Source organism: Dysidea avara, chromosome 9 (genome assembly GCF_963678975.1).
Source record: "Dysidea avara chromosome 9, odDysAvar1.4, whole genome shotgun sequence".
NCBI classification, from domain to species: Eukaryota; Metazoa; Porifera; class Demospongiae; order Dictyoceratida; family Dysideidae; genus Dysidea; species Dysidea avara.
This window is the reverse complement of record NC_089280.1, coordinates 15,331,199-15,348,279: the sequence shown is the minus strand read 5'-3', so window position 1 is coordinate 15,348,279 and position 17,081 is coordinate 15,331,199. Positions and strand designations below refer to the sequence as shown.

General features: G+C 37.5%; 1 protein-coding gene and 1 long non-coding RNA gene across 4 annotated transcripts; one reads left to right on the top strand and one right to left on the bottom strand.

Moving 5' to 3' along the window:
* The first annotated feature begins 4,361 nt into the window (after positions 1–4,361).
* Positions 4,362–5,329, top strand: LOC136267198 (uncharacterized). Of its 3 annotated transcripts, XR_010706573.1 has the most exons (6): positions 4,362–4,376; positions 4,428–4,512; positions 4,640–4,841; positions 4,895–4,950; positions 4,998–5,069; positions 5,207–5,329. It is a non-coding gene; the product is annotated as an uncharacterized lncRNA (long non-coding RNA). The 3 variants fall into 3 exon arrangements; XR_010706572.1 differs by lacking the exon at positions 4,362–4,376 and having other exon boundaries at positions 4,412–4,512; XR_010706571.1 differs by lacking the exons at positions 4,362–4,376; positions 4,428–4,512 and having other exon boundaries at positions 4,549–4,841.
* Positions 5,330–5,713: 384 nt separating this feature from the next.
* Positions 5,714–15,905, bottom strand: LOC136267197 (golgin subfamily A member 6-like protein 22). Its single transcript, XM_066062278.1, has 5 exons — positions 15,675–15,905; positions 9,071–9,113; positions 6,674–6,746; positions 6,491–6,620; positions 5,714–6,437 (listed from the first exon to the last, which is right to left on the bottom strand). The coding sequence occupies exons 1-5, from the start codon at positions 15,871–15,873 to the stop codon at positions 5,851–5,853; spliced, it is 1,032 nt and encodes a 343-aa protein (XP_065918350.1). The 5' UTR covers positions 15,874–15,905; the 3' UTR covers positions 5,714–5,850.
* Positions 15,906–17,081: the final 1,176 nt, after the last annotated feature.

Below are 17,081 nucleotides of genomic sequence, written 5' to 3'. Positions count from 1 at the left end.
TACCAAAAGGTCTAGAAAATGTAAAAAAAAAAAAAGAATAATTAAACAAAAAGGTGCTACCAAAAGGTCTAGAAAATGTAAAATAATAATAATTGAGCAAAAAGGTGCTATACCAAAAGGTCTAGAAAATGTAAAAATAATAATAATTAAACAAAAAAGGTGCTACCAAAAAGTCCAGAGAGTGTAAAAAATAATAATAATTAAACAAAACGGTGCTACCAAAAAGTCCTGAAACTGTAAATAACAGGTAATTAAACAAAAGGCGTTACCAAAAAGTCCAGAAACTGTAAATTAAGGTAATTAAACAAAAAGATGCTACCAAAAAGTCCAGAAACTGTAAATTAAGGTAATTAAACAAAAAGGTGTTACCAAAAAGTCCAGAAAGTGTAAAAAATAATAATAATTAAACATAAAGGTGCTACCAAAAAGTCCTGAAACTGTAAATAAAAGGTAATTAAACAAAAAGGTGCTACCAAAAAGTCCAGAAAATGTAAAAAAAATGTCACTAATGGGTGCCATTTCACATTGGGAGGTTGGCCCAATCCTGATTGCCCCCCAACTACACGCGGACTTGGTCATAGATGCAGGGGACAGCCAGTGGAGCACCACATGGCCCACACGCGGACTTGGTCATCGGCTTTGCTAGTGACTTGGCCTAGCTAACCTACCAGAAGAAAGCTGTTAGGATAAGGGAGGAAACTGGCTGCTCCTGGTCCGGGGATCAGGCCCCTGATGCCAGCACCACCCGCAGGGTTTCCCAAGCGGTCTCCTTCAACCACTCTGGTCCATCAGCTAGGCACTGATGGAGTAGTATTTTATGTGCTATTTAAATACATAAAATTGAAGTTTAAAAAAAAAAATTTATTAAATGTTCCCCACTGTGGATCTGTACCATGGACCTCCAGGTGAGCAGCCTAATGCAGTAACCATTGAACAATTAGGACCACAATTGTAATGCACACCAATTAGTATATTTCTATCCTACGTGCTCTGTACATGTGTGTTATATTAAAGACTCAGACATTAATTTTGCATTGTACTAAAGGGATAAATAAATAATTTTTGTTTAATGCTAAACAATAATAATTATTAGTGTGAAGTATCAACAAGTTAAGAAGAGTTATTAATATATATACCTTTGTGGAGTGAGTGTACTTATCGCAGGCTGATGCTTGTACTATTACTGTATACTCTGCATGGTACTACTCTATGTGAAGATAATTTATTTTAAACACTTCTCGGTGCTGAACAAATTATAACTATTTGTATGGACTATTAACATTTCAAGGATAGTCACGAAGGACTATAGTAGTGGATTGGAAATGAGCAATGGTGCCATGGAACAGTAGAACACTAGCTTGCTGTATGATTCTTTCATTATAGCTATATACAACATCTTATTTACAATTTCTGTAAAGAAATAATAACTAAACAAGCAGGTGCTGCCAAAAAGTCCAGAAAATGAAACAAAAAGGTGCTACCAAAAAGTCCAGAGAGTGTAAAAAATAATAATAATTAAACAAAAAGGTGCTACCAAAAAGTCCAGAGAGTCTAAAAAATAATAATTAAACAAAAAAGTGCTAACAAAAAGTTCTGAAACTGTAAATAAAAGGTAATTAAACAAAAAGGTGCTACCAAAAAGTCCAGAAACTGTAAATTAAGGTAATTAAACAAAAAGGTGCTACCAAAAAGTCCAAAAAGTGTAAAAAATAATAATAATTAAACATAAAGGTGCTACCAAAAAGTCCTGAAACTGTAAATAAAAGGTAATTAAACAAAAAGGTGCTACCAAAAAGTCCAGAAAATGTAAAAAAAAAATGTCACTAATGGGTGCCATTTCACATTGGGAAGTTGGCCCAATCCTGATTTCCCCCCAACTACACGCGGACTTGGTCATAGATGCAGGAGACAGCCGGTGGAGCACCACATGGCCCACACGCGGACTTGGTCGTCGGCTTTGCTAGTGACTTGGCCTAGCTAACCTACCAGAAGAAAGCTGTAAGGATAAAAAGGGAGGAAACTGGCTGCTCCTAGTCAGGGATCAAACCCCTGATGCCAGCACCACCCGCAGGGTTTCCCAAGCGACCTCCTTCAACCACTCTGGTCCATCAGCTAGGTACTGATGGAGTAGTATTTTATGTGCTATTTAAATGCATCACACTTAAGAAAAAAATTTTTTTTTAATGTTTTCCACTGGATCTGTACACTGGACCTCCCCCTGGACCTCCAGGTGAGCAATCCAATGCAGTAACCATTGGCTACCTACAATTATAATGTACAGCAATCAGTATTAGTGCTGGGCAATATAGATTTTTTTATGTCATATGTCATGGCAAAATTTATTCACGATATGAATATATATCACGATATATACCAATATTTTAACTTGATATGGTTTTCTACTACACTGTACACAAAACACAGGAATAAGATCATTTATTAGCTAATCCATCATATGCACTTATACAGCTAGTTACATGATAATTAAAAGAAATGTTGATTTGCATATAATTATAGCTACTGGCAAGTTACAACACTTAGTCTTCCAGTTCACCTACAACTTAATCTGTGATACCTTCATCATCTTGATCTATTATGATATTTAAATTAGAGATTAACCTCCTATAGGAGGGGCATGCTCCCCCAGGGAGTTAAAAAAAAACAACATGTACAGATGCTTTTGAAATGGCTTTTTTACATACTCAATCTCTTTCTTCTTTAATACTGAGTCAAGATAACTTAGAGTAAGTATTATAATTAGTATATTCTACTGACTGTTTTATTAGAGTATCGCACTGACTGCTCTATTAGAGTATTTCGATCTTTTACAAATTCCAAGCTGAAAATTGGCGCTGGTTAATCACAGTGGCTTTTCTCACTGGTCTACTGCTTCCTACATGTCTCAAGCACTGCACACAGATCTACTAGTAGATGATAGTAGTACTAGTAGATAGCGCCTTCAAAATACCCAACAGTATGCCACACCGTTGACGTGGGCGAGACGTGGGTGCAGCAGGAGTAATGGCGAAACTGGAGATGCCATTTTATAAGCTCGCGTTGTACTGCTTAGATCACGTGCGCTATATCGCGTATATGTCGTGATATGTCGTATGTCGGCTATATCGCCCAGCACTAATTTCTATCCTACGTGCTCTGTACATGTGTGCTATATTAAAGACTGAGACATTAATTAAAAAAAAAAAATTATTATTATATTGTTTAATTAGCAGAGCCCGCCTGGGGCATAAGTGCTAATGTACATTAAAATCAAAAGTGATTGTATAATAATTGTTTGAAGCTGTCAATAGTTTGTTGGTTGATGATGTCTTGTGGTAGTCCATTCCATTCTGGTATTGTTCTTGGAAAAAATGAGTATTTATAGTTGTCTATTGATGTATGATAGTGTAGGAATTTTTGTTCATGATTAGATCTTGTAATGGTGACAGGTGATAATGTTGGTAAGTAGCTGTTAGGTATTTCGGTTAGGTTGTGGATAATCTTGTATAAAAGAGTTAATCTTGCACATTTTCTCCTTAATTGGAGTGGTGGCCATTCTAATGATTTAGCATTTCAGTTATACTATCTCGCATATTCCTTCTCCATGGTCGATTCAGGACAAATCTAGCTGCTCTATGTTGTATCATTTCTATTTTATTTATGTCCTTTAGGTGGTATGGGTCCCAAATTGCAGCAGCATATTCCAGCACAGGTAAGATAAATTGTTTATAGCTTAATTCTTTAAGTGCACGTGAACAGTTTCTTAAGTTACGCTGTAAAAAACCGATTAGTCTGGTTGTCTTGTTGCATACATGGTTAACTTGTGGTCCCCAAGAAAGATGGTGATCTATTATTATTCCAAGGTAAGAATGCTGTTCAACAACTTTAAGGGGTTTGTTTGACATGTGATAAAGAAATGTTGTTTTATGGTGGTGTTTGGATAACTGGAGAATGCAACACTTGTCAACATTAAATTTCATTTGCCATGTTTTAGCCCAAGTATTTAGTGTATTTAAGTCTTGTTGTAATAACTGATGATCATTAGGAGAATTTATTGGTCGATAGATAAGACAGTCATCAGCAAATAAACGAACAGTGCTCTGAATATTTGATATTAGATCATTACTATATAGTAGAAATAGTGTTGGTCCTAAAACTGTACCCTGAGGTACTCCAGAAGTAACTTTGCATGGGGATGAATTTTGTATTCTACTAAAAGGATAAATAAATAACTTTTTATTAATGATAATTATTACAAGTTAGGAAGAGTTATTAATGGAAGAATCACGCTTATATAGCTTAGTTACAGTTTCCATGTGTTATTGAATAGAGTTAAGGACCAATTGACTGCTGGAAATTTAGGTGTCACCATTAGCGAGGTAACAATATCCAGTACAATAGTTGTTGCTAGGGTAACAATGGTGGTATAGGTGTTGGTTTGGTGTGGCAGCAGAAGAGAGAAGAGAAGAAACTTCCTGAAGCACGTGCCAGCTAGAGTATTAAGAATTACAAAATGTTAGACGTGTTACTCTGTAATGTTAACTGTGTGTGCGTGTTCGTGATTGATTGGTTGGTAGACAAGTTTGAAGTTTCTTATATCAAGAATTCACTAATATTAAAAACTCTTGTTTATATTCATTAGATCTTATGGACTTCGCTGAAAAGAGGAAAAGTTGATAGCAAAGACAATGAGTATCTTCAAATGATGGATCTTTATGTTGAGCTGTTAACAAATCTTCAAAGACAACTGCAAGTGTATTGTTGATGTGCTGAGAAACTATGCTAGAGCTGGGGATTCTTCTGCCAGTGGTTCAAACCAAAAGGTATTAACATCAGCGTTCAAGGTTTGCACCATTGTGTTTCTGTAAGTAGTGTAGTATGTGTTATGCTGACGTAGGTGCAGTACTTGTAAGGGACTGCATCAGTCAGCAGATTAGTGAAGCACAGCTTAAGGTGTGTGCATGAGTGTGAAAGAAGTGTTTTATGTCGCATCTTCTTAGCTATTGTTCACGTCCATTGAAGAAGACATATACGACTATCAACACCAAACAACAGCCTTTCCACTGCTAAGGGTGTGTCTCCATAGTACATGTTAATGTGCGATGTAACTTGTGATGTGTTAGGCTTTCTTGGAACAGTCTGGTGTAATTGATAACTACACCACTTTATTCATTACTTAAGAATTTGAGTGGTTATTAATTTTTTTCAGGAAGGTTGGTCATCATCACTGTTACCTAAGTAACATGCTGTGTGCTACCTATGCTGTGCTACAGTTTCTCCCAGACTATAAACTGAAGAAGAAGCTTTAGTCTCACCTTGATTTGTTCATATACAGTAGGTACGTAAAATACTTGTTTATATTTACATACTTATATGTTGTGACTAGCTTTGAGGAGCAGGGTGGCAGAGAGCCGGTATTGGAAACGTCTGTAATATTTGCTAAATTCCCAAAGGTAAAAAATTGTGGTCTGTTTACTAAGCTCGTATTTGCTTTCACCAGACAACTCTCTGCAAAATGGCAACATACTTTTTCATCCCAGTGGCCAGTCGTCTTGTTAATGATGACTCACCAATGTGTAGGTCTATGGTGGCTGAAGCAATGAAAGATTTAATCACTAATGTGAGGAAGTATGTAGTACTATGAAACTTTAATGAGACTACATGTTGTGATAGTAGCAATGCTAAGATGTGTGTCACCTCATTAATATTGGTCCCTTCAATGTTGGACATTTCACTACATGTTGTTGTACTAACAAGGTGGTTGTTATTGCCCTATATTAATCGATCCCCACAATATAATCAATTTTGGACTTAATGTCTATATAATCACTGCCTAGTTATAGCCAGGGCTACCTATGTACACCTGTTGCTTCTGCTTTTCCACATGGACTCGACTCTCACAATCCATTTCTTTGTCCATGATGCTTCTCGCTTTTCAAGTTTTTCATTACATTCTCTCTTTGCTTTGTTGATTTTGTACAGTTTCTTCTCTTTTTCAAATTGTAGACGCTGTTCAATATCAAGTCTTTTCTTTTTCTGTATATTCTTAACCTCCTTCTCATACTTTTTCTCTCTGATCGCAATTTTATTGTTGAGCTTCTTTAGAATGGTATCTTCTTTACGTTTCTGCTTATCAGACAGTCCATACTTCCTCTTCAAGTCTATCACCGGCACCTCTCTCTTTGCTATTAATTCTCTTCTCTGTTCTTCTAATTTAGCATCCATCAAGCCACGTAACCTTCTCCTTTCTTCATCCAACTTGAATTCCTCCTCCAGTATTGTTATCCTCTTTTGATGGTTCACTTTCATTCTTAGTTCTTCTTCCCAAATCTTCCTTTGCTTTGCTAACTTCTTCTCGTGTTCTTCTTCTAAATAATCAACCATATATTTTTGCTTCTCATCCTGTACTAATAGGTGATTTTTACACATTTCTTTGAGCTCTGTATACCACAAGCAACTTGTATACGCAATCACATTATTAAGTTTTTCATACCATCTTTATAACGCTGCATCTTTTGCTCCACAGCCTCAATTTGCATCATGGAATTGTACCCCTCGTCACACACACCAAATGACTGGCCAAAGCATAACTCACTGTCTGAATCATTAACAGTGATATCTCCCTGTGTATGATGACATGAATATAATGTGTGTATAATAAGCACGTTCACTATACCTTCTTTATGTAATCCATAGGAGCACCTTTGTTATAGGATGAATAGCTAACTTGTGGCCATACACTGCTGGTCCTGTAATATTTAATTTAAAAATGAAGTAGGATCCAAGCAACAAAAAGTAGTGAAACAAGAGATGAATGATGGTATTACAGCATAGCTTTGTGAAAAGCCCCTTACATTGGCATAATATAATTATTTTGAGGGATTTTCCCACTGAGCTATGCTATAAAGCCATCATTCATCTCTTGTTTATCACTTGGATTAATGATTTTTAGACTACAACAAGTTTGATACTGAAATTTGATTGGCTGAAAATGTGGTCTCTAAATCTCGTAGAGCCACGCTCATGTCCAATAGAGACCACGCTCTGAGGCGATACAAAACACGATAATTACGCGCCTGTAACATTGGCAACGCATGGGCGTTTAAATGGCTAGTAACAGCCGTACTGAATTAGAGGGAGGTGTAATGGGCTTGTTTGTACTAATCAACACTACATTACTTGCTTACAAGCAGCTGTCGAGGCACAACAACAGCAACAATGAGTTGTAGTCCAGTCGCTGAGTCCAGTACTTCGATACATAGCACGCGCCTGTAACATTGGCAACGCATGGGTGTTTAAACGGGTAGCAACAGCCACGCTGAGGTCCCGCCATGTAGGGAGGTGTGGAGGGCTTGTTTCTAGTAATTAGCCATACATTTCTCGTTTACAAGCAGCTGTCAACTCAAGGTACAATAACGAGTTGTAGTCTAAATAAGTTAGACATCAAGAACCACTGGGTTCTACGGGATTTAGAAAACCCTCAGGCTCTTAGTAGCACCCTCGCTTCGCTCGGGCGCTACAGCCCAGGGTCTTTGAGTTTTCTAAATCCCGTAGAACCCTGGTTCTTGACATCTAACTATTATTTAAATATACTAGTTTGTTTGGTGTTTTTGTTAGCTATAGCATACAGCTATACATGTGTGACTGTTCTATTAGGGTGACTGCTGTATTAAAGTATCTCGAGTCAGCTTTTCACCTACTATATAATACCAAGGGGCATGGACACTATTCCTTATTTTCACTGTGCTATTGGTATAATACAGCTATACCAATAAGGGGATTCGATTAAATACATTGTTAAAAGGTTTGGTCTCTGTGCTCGATCACTACTAGTCAACCAAGATCATCAATGGGCGTGGCCTCAAACCTATCGTGAAGATACAGGTATCTACTGGGTGTCCAGTACCTTTTACAATAACGTAAGTGCTTTAAATAATTTTGTGGTGTCTAAATATGCTGCTCAAGATAAGTGTTATTAGCACTTCAATATGGTTTTATTGCATGAAGACAGCAATCAGGATAAAAGGCACAGAGGACACATACTCATCTGAACCTCAAAAGGCACATGCCACTGGTAATTTCGTTATTGTGGTGGCGTAAAATGGTGGCCGTGCACTGCTTGTTCTTCCCACCTTGCAGGCAGGCAGGCGGGTAGGCAGGCAATTATTCAACTTTCGGCAATATTCCATATCTGGCTGCCTGTAAATGTTTTCTTGGTTGTATTTGATGTTAGATGGACTGATATTATTCCATAAAGGTGATTTTCATCGTGTAAGATGTCTCTAGGTTGATTTTTAAAGGCAGTGGCACATGTCATTTTAGGGGTAATCTCTACCTAGCAATACTACCATACTGTTTGATAGGCAGCATTATTGGACTCTTCCACTAAAACCCGTATGATCGAAACACTCTAATAAAGTGGTCATGGATGTTTTGTTGTCCTGTGATTTTGATGGACTATAATAGTTGACAAAGATAAAGTATAACACTAAAAGCTAGCTACTCCCTTGAAACCATAAACATTTTAAAAGAATCAACATTAAACATGAAGAAAACTTTTACAAAGTATTCTAGTTAACTACATGACAGTGCCTATTACAGGCTTCGGAAACTGCACCTGCAAGTGTCAAGCTGGAGTAGCTCCATGAGGAGGCCACATACCTACATGACTGTTTAGTGTCCTTAGCCTCTTTGTTGGGCTTGACAAGAATACTGCAGTTGCTATAGCAGGCAATGCCAGGTACACCGCTTAATGTTTGATGTTTATGGTTTTAAGGGAGTACATAGCTAACTTTCAGTGCTAAAAACTTAGCTAGTCTATACACCTGATCTTTGCAAGCTATGTTATATCAAAATTACAGGCTTTCAATGCAAGTCCATGGGTGGGATAGTTACTAACGAAACATTCTTGACTGCTCTATTAGAACGTTTTGTTGTTATAGCAGAAGGATGCGTGCATAATATAACACATTACTACTTAGTACAAATGTATGTATTTATACTATATATTATATGTACTAAGTAAATATGTATGTAAATGTACTGTATACATATACACACATATTTACTTTACCTTTGATTACCATCCTCAGAGTATTTCTTGTTAAAGTCACAAGCTGTGTAAACAACAAATGTATTAATGGAATCATGGCTGTAATATACCTGATAGCAAACATTCCGTTAGACATAAATTTTAAAGTTATCATTAGTCAAGGATAACCATGAAAAATGTAATATGCTACAACCCTTGCATAGAAGAAATGTGGAAGACCGTTTTACTTTGTAAGCATAGCAAAATCAACATTATATATTGGTCATGTATCACATGAAGTTTTGAGCTTTCTAGCATATCTCATCTTGTATAGCGCACCTCATGTTGGAGCTTTGTGTTGTCAACATGCATGTGCTCATCAACCATGATTATGTACAAGAAACAAACATGCACTTAACAAATAATATGCACTTAATATATAACAACCTCAGACTTCATGCACATGCACACATTAACTAGCTAACATCTGTTGTAATTTTATGCCTTTGTCTCTTTGTGCCTCTTGTGCATTTCATGTTGTACCTTTAGCCATTTTTATCAGTTGTGCTCATATCTACTACAGTGGTTATAGCTAGACAGCGGACCTGCTAAGGTGAATCATTCTCGCCCAAGTAGCCCAGCTACCATTCATCAACAGTTACACTGTACTAGCTGGTGAAACCTGTTTTGTCCAGAAAGTATAACAACATAGTCCTGTAAAAGATCATTGTGCAAATGTAAATTAAATGGGTTCCTTTCCATTGAACATAGATGGTTATTATACTTTCACATTCAACCACAAAAATCGTCATGACAAATGTGTTCAACTCAGCCAGGATAACCTCGAGATAACTCTGTGAGAAGCATGTCTGAAAAACCAATAACAGAGGGCAGAGTACCTCTTGGAATATTCAACTGCGTGAAACCTGCCTTCGAGCATTCTGCATGGAACTGAAGCAACACAAGCCCATTCTGTATCCTTGCTCAGTCTTCAATAATTTCTTCTGCTGATTCAGTAGGATATAAATAAGTCTTCGAATATTCTTGAGCATTCATCATAAAATAATTGCAAAATGAACAAATACAATTTACACGTTACACAGAAAAGAACCGTTTAACTTCTGAGTAATTATCTTTTACAGGACTAGACAGAACAGCCCATCCGATCACCCGTTGGATCCATGTTTAGTTCCCTGATTGTTTGGGAAGATCATATTTTATAATACTTCCCAAACTATCAGGGAAGTATATATGAACTTTCCAGATTATCAGGCTGCCCACACATAGCTAAAAGGAAAGCAGTGGCCTAGCTACGTGATACTACAGTATGGAAAAGAGGATCATCACCTGAAGCACAAATTCAATTCCTATACCCAGCATGGGGATTAACTTTGCACTTCAGGCGATGATCCCACTGTTTAAGCACTAGGAAAATTAGAAGTCTTACGTTTGAGTAGGGATCATGGAAATAAAAGCAGTGAAACAAGGAAGGTCATCTGTACTAGTGGACATTAATTCCTACTGCAGTCGTATCAAGAGTTCATAATATATATATATATATATGTAACACTTTCACACCTCAGATCAAAGGAGCCACCCGGGCTACATTTCATATGTAGCCCAGCTAACCGGGCTACATACGAAATGTAAACCAGGATACAACCTGGCAGTGATTATATAGACGTTGAGGCCGAAATCAATTGTGGGAATCGATTAATACTTATGTGATTAGGATGCACGACTTGGATTTTGCCATGAAAACCACTTAGATGGAGAGCAGTTTGTTATCCTCGCCATCCTACGAGTTGAAAAACGTCAGGCTAAGGTAGGGTCCGCAATGCGAAAAATCGATATCCTCCATTCAACCACCTAACTATTGTCATGTGTTAGGCCAAGTGTAACTTAAATAATACCAGCGTGGCAGCCAAGTTTGTCACTTTCTTCTGGTAGAAAACGATACAAATGTCTTAAAATCACGTGATTTTTCGTTGCAGCAATTCGTAAGGTTCTTCGTATGCCCCGATATTCACTCTCAACATTGTGTACGTGATCTCCCAGCTCCCGGTCCCGGTTTACCAAGAAATCTCCCGCTCCCGCTCCCCTCCCAGTTTTACCAATACCCCCAAAATGACACGATTTTTGCAAACAAATACCGGAATGGTTGATACATCAGTGAGACAGTCTCCAACAGCAAGGATACGAAGCTTATAAACACCTAACAATACGGCTATCTTGCCCAATAAACGCATAGAGCAATCCAATGCATGAAATAGGCACTCATGTGATCAATATTCAAATCTCGGAAAATACAACCATAATCTATTCCAATGACATTAAAATCACTTGGAATCAAGTGACAATCAGTTTGTGTGCATTAGGTTCAACATCTCGATTAGCCCAGCAGTCTGAGACTCTCCCTATGATGCCATCACAGCATAAAACACACCTGCACTGGCCCAGACCACGCCTGAGTGAACAATTAACACAAATATTTATGAAAGGAGCTCACTGCATGGTTCCTATTCAGAAATGAAAGCGATTTCATGGGTGTTTCCGTTGTTTGAATTTCAATCACGTGAATGCCTACTTCATGCATTGGATTGCTCTATGCGTTTACTGGGCGAGATAGCCGTATTGTTAGGTGTTTATAAGCTTCGTATCCTTGCTGTTGGAGACTGTCTCACTGATGTATCAACCATTCCAGTATTTGTTTGCAAAAATCGCATCATTTTGGCCAAATTTCAGCATATAGATGGCTCAGCCAGATGGTTAATAAGCTTCAATTATAACCATACTCCGCATGCAGGTACTTTACCTAATACTGGTCATTGCTGACCCACGGCGCAGTTGCTGCTCTGCTTGTCCTGTGCTCCAGAGCAAGAAACATTTTGTCTGTCACCAAAAAGCTGCACAGATCGTGCTGCCACCGGAAACTGACCAATAAAATCAAACCACCAATACTTTGAATTGATGATAGACTACTTGAGGACTCATGCAAGTAGTCTCCCCTCCTTTCAAACATGCATGAGATATTATACGAACTAGCTATAAGCTAGGGAATTGCAATACTTTTTACAAAAGGATCGAGATACTCTAATAGAGCAGTCAGCCACTCTTATAGAACAGTCTCATAATATCATATTCTGTCTCTTAACTGCCAGTAGCTTGTTGATTTATTTGTAATAACAAGTGAAAAGTCTAAAAATAGCTATAGCCTTAGAGCAACTTAAAAAGATTATGTTGGGTGGGAATCATGCTCCCAGAAAGTCACTGATTGATTGATTTATTATTTAAACTCGTAGTACCTGGCAAGGCCGATCTTCAGTACTGGAGTACACATAATACACAATACATAGTACACAGCAAACAAAACTATGCTAGACAAACATAAATAAATAACTATTACAACCGTCACAGTATTAAATTACAAAAGAACAAACAATTCAAGACAAGTCATGTAGGTACTTGAGCAGACCGGCCATCATGAAAATTAGTAATGTCATCAAATAAATTAGGTGGCAGTGAATTCCACCACACTGTAGCCTGATGCCGAAAGAAGTGCTGACTGAAGTTCTTTTTTAATCGAAAAATGTCTACAAACCAAGGTGAACATCTAGTTCTGTAGGAATGTTTACGACCAAAGTCTATTGGTGGCTGAAGTAAGATACCTTCACCAAGATAGTGTTGACCAAACATGGTGAGAATAGTTCGATACTGTACAAACTCAGACATGGGAAGCCATCCAAGGTTTGCTCTATACTGTGACATCCATCACTGTCTGCATTTTGTAGCTGTATACTTCAAACTCCATGTGTGACTTTCATTGCTATAAGACTCTTTGACCTGCTCCACCAGTCCACCTCATGCTTTGCTACTCAATTGTTCTACTAAATCAACATTTGTCTTGGGAAAAATTCTCATTTTGAGTTCTGTCCCCACGCACAGTCCCTGAAGTGATGTATTCCGATGTGAACACTATATTCTATAAGTCCAATCCATTAGTATTGTCAAACTCACTATTGTCCTTCTCATGCTATGGCTTGTTCCACTGACTTAATGGTGGTAGCTATACTATAGTTACTTATGGTGGTCGCTAGGAAAACAAATGAGTAGTGAATAGCTACCATGGCAAATAGTGAGCATCACTAAGAATTTGCCATGCCCCGTTTAAGCCCCATTTCCTTTTTTTTCTATTCTGTGTTCTGTAGGTTCTGTTTCAGTAGCTCTGTAGGTTTAGGAATAAGCTAAACCCATTTTATAGAACATCTTAGCGTAGAGTAGAGTGTGGTGGATGGGAGTGCCAACTTGGGCCAGTTCTTCTTTCTTTAAAAAAAAAAAAAAAATCACTAAGAATTTGTAGTAAAGTTCACTATTTGCCACAGTATTCATTACTCATGATTTTTTAGGTGCATGCATCCTTTTTCAATTTGGGTCAATCTCTTTTGTAGCTAAAGTATAAGGTACTGAATATTTATCTATATCTTGTGTTAAATATTAACTTGATACCTTGAAGCATTCCAGAGATATGGCCAATGTATATAGACAATGATACATGTTATTTATTTAAGAAAAAAGGACGAAGAACGTAACTATCAGAAATCTCTATTAGATAGTATAGGAATGGAAATTTGTCCTCAAAGTCATGGTACCTACACCAAGCCAAGATAGATCATTTTCAGTCATCAGTGTTGCAGAACAAGAATTGTCCATCTTATATGTAGTCATGCGCTAATAACATAATTGGAAAAATCGATACCATAAAAGCAGCATTGAATGATTCATTTACTTCAGACTCTCTTAATAAACATTTTAAAACTGTAGCAGTGATGTGTCACTTCATCACATCAATATGCTATAGCTGACAATCTTGCAATACCTGCTACTTCATGTGACACTAATTCATTCACTTTTGCTAAGATTTCTGAATCTTTGGTCCTGTCTCATCTGAACTCTCCAGATCCTAGGAAGTCAGATGGCTAGCACTTGTCTTAGGTTCCCAAAAGAGATAGGCTGCTCCATTGGCTACCTTATACTGTTAACGTTCATTGCAGAGTGGAGTTTTTCCTTCAGACAGGAAGTGCTCACATATACTCCAGTTCATAAAGGTGCATGGTGCTTTGGACAGCTTCAGACCATGTAATCTCTGTTGTGTCTATTCTTGCTGTTTTTTTGTTTTTGTGTATTTGTTCAGTCATTTTTATAATTTGCCTTAAGTTGATTGTTGCATTTGTATCCATGTATATTTTTTTTCATGCATGTGTTAAGTTTTGTACTTGTTAGCTACTAGCTATGTTCATAGATTTTGTCTGTATTGTATGCTGCTCTGGCAAGGAAGAATGGTAGTTGCCAATTGTCAGAGACTCAGAGGGTAATTTATAAATCAATCAATCAAATCAGTCTGATAATTTAAGAACTTTTATTGCTAACTCACAAACAAAATTTCTTGCTGTACAAACTCCAAATAGTTATTGAATTTATAAACTGACAATATCTAACTGTGAAAGTTCACACACCATCTGGATCTAGCAACTGTCTACGCAACCAGAGCAACAATAACTTGGTAGAATAAAGTCAATGGAGCAGGTCAAAAAGTCTGGGTAAACTTATAGTAATGAAGGTCATACATGGAGTGAAGCACATAACTGCAAAAGGGAAGACAATGATATGGGTGACATTCTGGGAGCATGATTCCCACCCAACAAGATTTTTTCAAATTTGAAAGCACTAAGACTTTTCACCTTGTTATTAAAAATACATTAACAAGCTACTGGCAGTCAGTGGCAGTTAAGAGACAGAACATGAGACCGCATGTTCCGGCTGACTGCTCTATTAGAGTATCTCGATCTTTTGTATAAGTTTGTATAATATCTCTTGTTTGAAAGGAAGGGAGACTACTTGCATGAGTCCTCTTCTGCATCAATAAACCATCTTTAGTGCAATAATAACAGTTTCCTGTAGTATTGTGCACGTGATCTCCCAGCTCCCGCTCCCGGTTTTACCAAGAAATCTCCTGCTCCCCCTCCCCTCCCGGTTTTACCAATACTCCATTTTGGCCGAATTTCAGCATATAGATGGCTCAGCCAGATGGCTAACAAGCTTCAATTATAACCATACTCTGTATGCAGGTACTTTACCTAGTACTGGTCATTGCTGACCCATGGCGCAGTTGCTGCTCTGCTTGTCCTGTGCTCCAGAGCAAGAAAAATTTTGTCTGTCGCCAAAAAGCTGCACAGATCGTACTGCCACCCGAAACTGACCAATAAAATCAAACCACCAATACTTTGAGTTGATGATAGACTACTTGAACAATGTTGAGAGTGAATATCGGGGCATACGAAGAACCTTACGAACTGCTGCAACGAAAAATCACGTGATTTTAAGACATTTGTATCGTTTTCTACCAGAAGAAAGTGACAAACTTGGCTGCCACGCTGGTGTTATTCAAGTTACACTTAGCCTAATACATGACAATAGTTAGGTAGTTGATTGGAGGATATCGATTTTTCGCGTTGCGGACCCTACAATTAGAATTTATTTAAAGTAAAATTTAACTTCAAGTTTAAGATTAAATTTGTGGCCTAGGGAGTATTAAAACCTTCAGCTGTTTAATTTTAACATTTAATAGTGTGAATAAACAGACACTAACCTGGATCACTCTCTTCCATCCTTCTGTAACAACTCAATGTGAAAAAATTCTGTAACACTGAACAAATTTCAACGCTATCTATGGCCGGCTCAGCGACTATTAGTTCCTGCATGGTCATGACGTACGTACCTCTCTGATTAAATTGCTCAAGATAATCTAAACACACATCCACAAACGCGCTGAAACAATCTTCGCACATAACTCACGGATTTGCATCTTATAAACGCTTGGTTCACGTGATGTGTTACCATGGTTATCAAGTGACGTTGAATACGGAGCTATGCTGTTCCTTTGTTTGTTTATGTACGGCTTCTGAGAATACAATGGTGCTATACCAAGATGAGAAACGTCAGCTCGAGCATAGATAGTGTAGTCTATACTATCTATGGCTCGAGCCTTGGCTCAAGAAAGAAGCATATGTATATTTAAGCCACAATCATCCGAGCATCTACTAGAGTGAGATCTTCATTTTTTACTGTGAGAGCTATTAATGATTGGAATAACCGACCTCGTGTAGTTAATGCTCCCTCATTGAATGACTTTAAAAATTTACTTGACTGTAGCTGGTCTACTTTACTGTATGATTTATACTAATTATTTGGCTAATACTTTTATAATCTGTATAGTTTTTGTGTTGAAATTATTAATAGGCTATAATTTTTGTAAAGATCAGGCTTTACAGGCTCCTTGAGCCTCACCTAATACTAATACTAATATTGCAGTCTAGTAGCGCCCGTCCCTTCGATTATATGCGAAGGGGCGGCCGCTGCCAGACAAGTATTATTAAATGATCGTACAAATAACTATAATTCCCACTGACTGAAGATTTGAGGAACTCGAGGAGGAACTATTAATTATTCATAGTGTACATTTGTGTGTGTGTGTGTGTGTGTGGGGGGGGGGGGGGGGGGCATAGACTGTGTAACACTTTAAACTTACTAGTAAATATTTTGAATATTGCAATTTTAACTTTGTTTACTGTATATGTATTACAAATTGACATGTGATTTATTTGTTCTTTGTTGTTCATCTAGATCTTGTAGCAACTCACCAGTCTATATTAAACTCTATTTGTATGGCTGACTCCATAAGGCATGTTCAGTGCAAATTATTTATGATCACTGTGATCTCTGCTGACAGCAATGCGGCAATTTGCATGTGAATATGGGAATCAGAAATTATGCTGGAATTTTGAACTAGGCAATTATGTAATTTCAGGAGCAAGATATATATATATATGTAAGATACCCTATAATAGAGCGGCAGCCATGCTAACTGTACTACTCTTCAAGTAAAATGATTTAAGTACAATTAGACAATGATGTACGTAGCAACCGAATGACAATTATAACAATGTAATGGCATCATTTTAACAAGAGTTAATACCAACTTTTGATTTAGGAATAA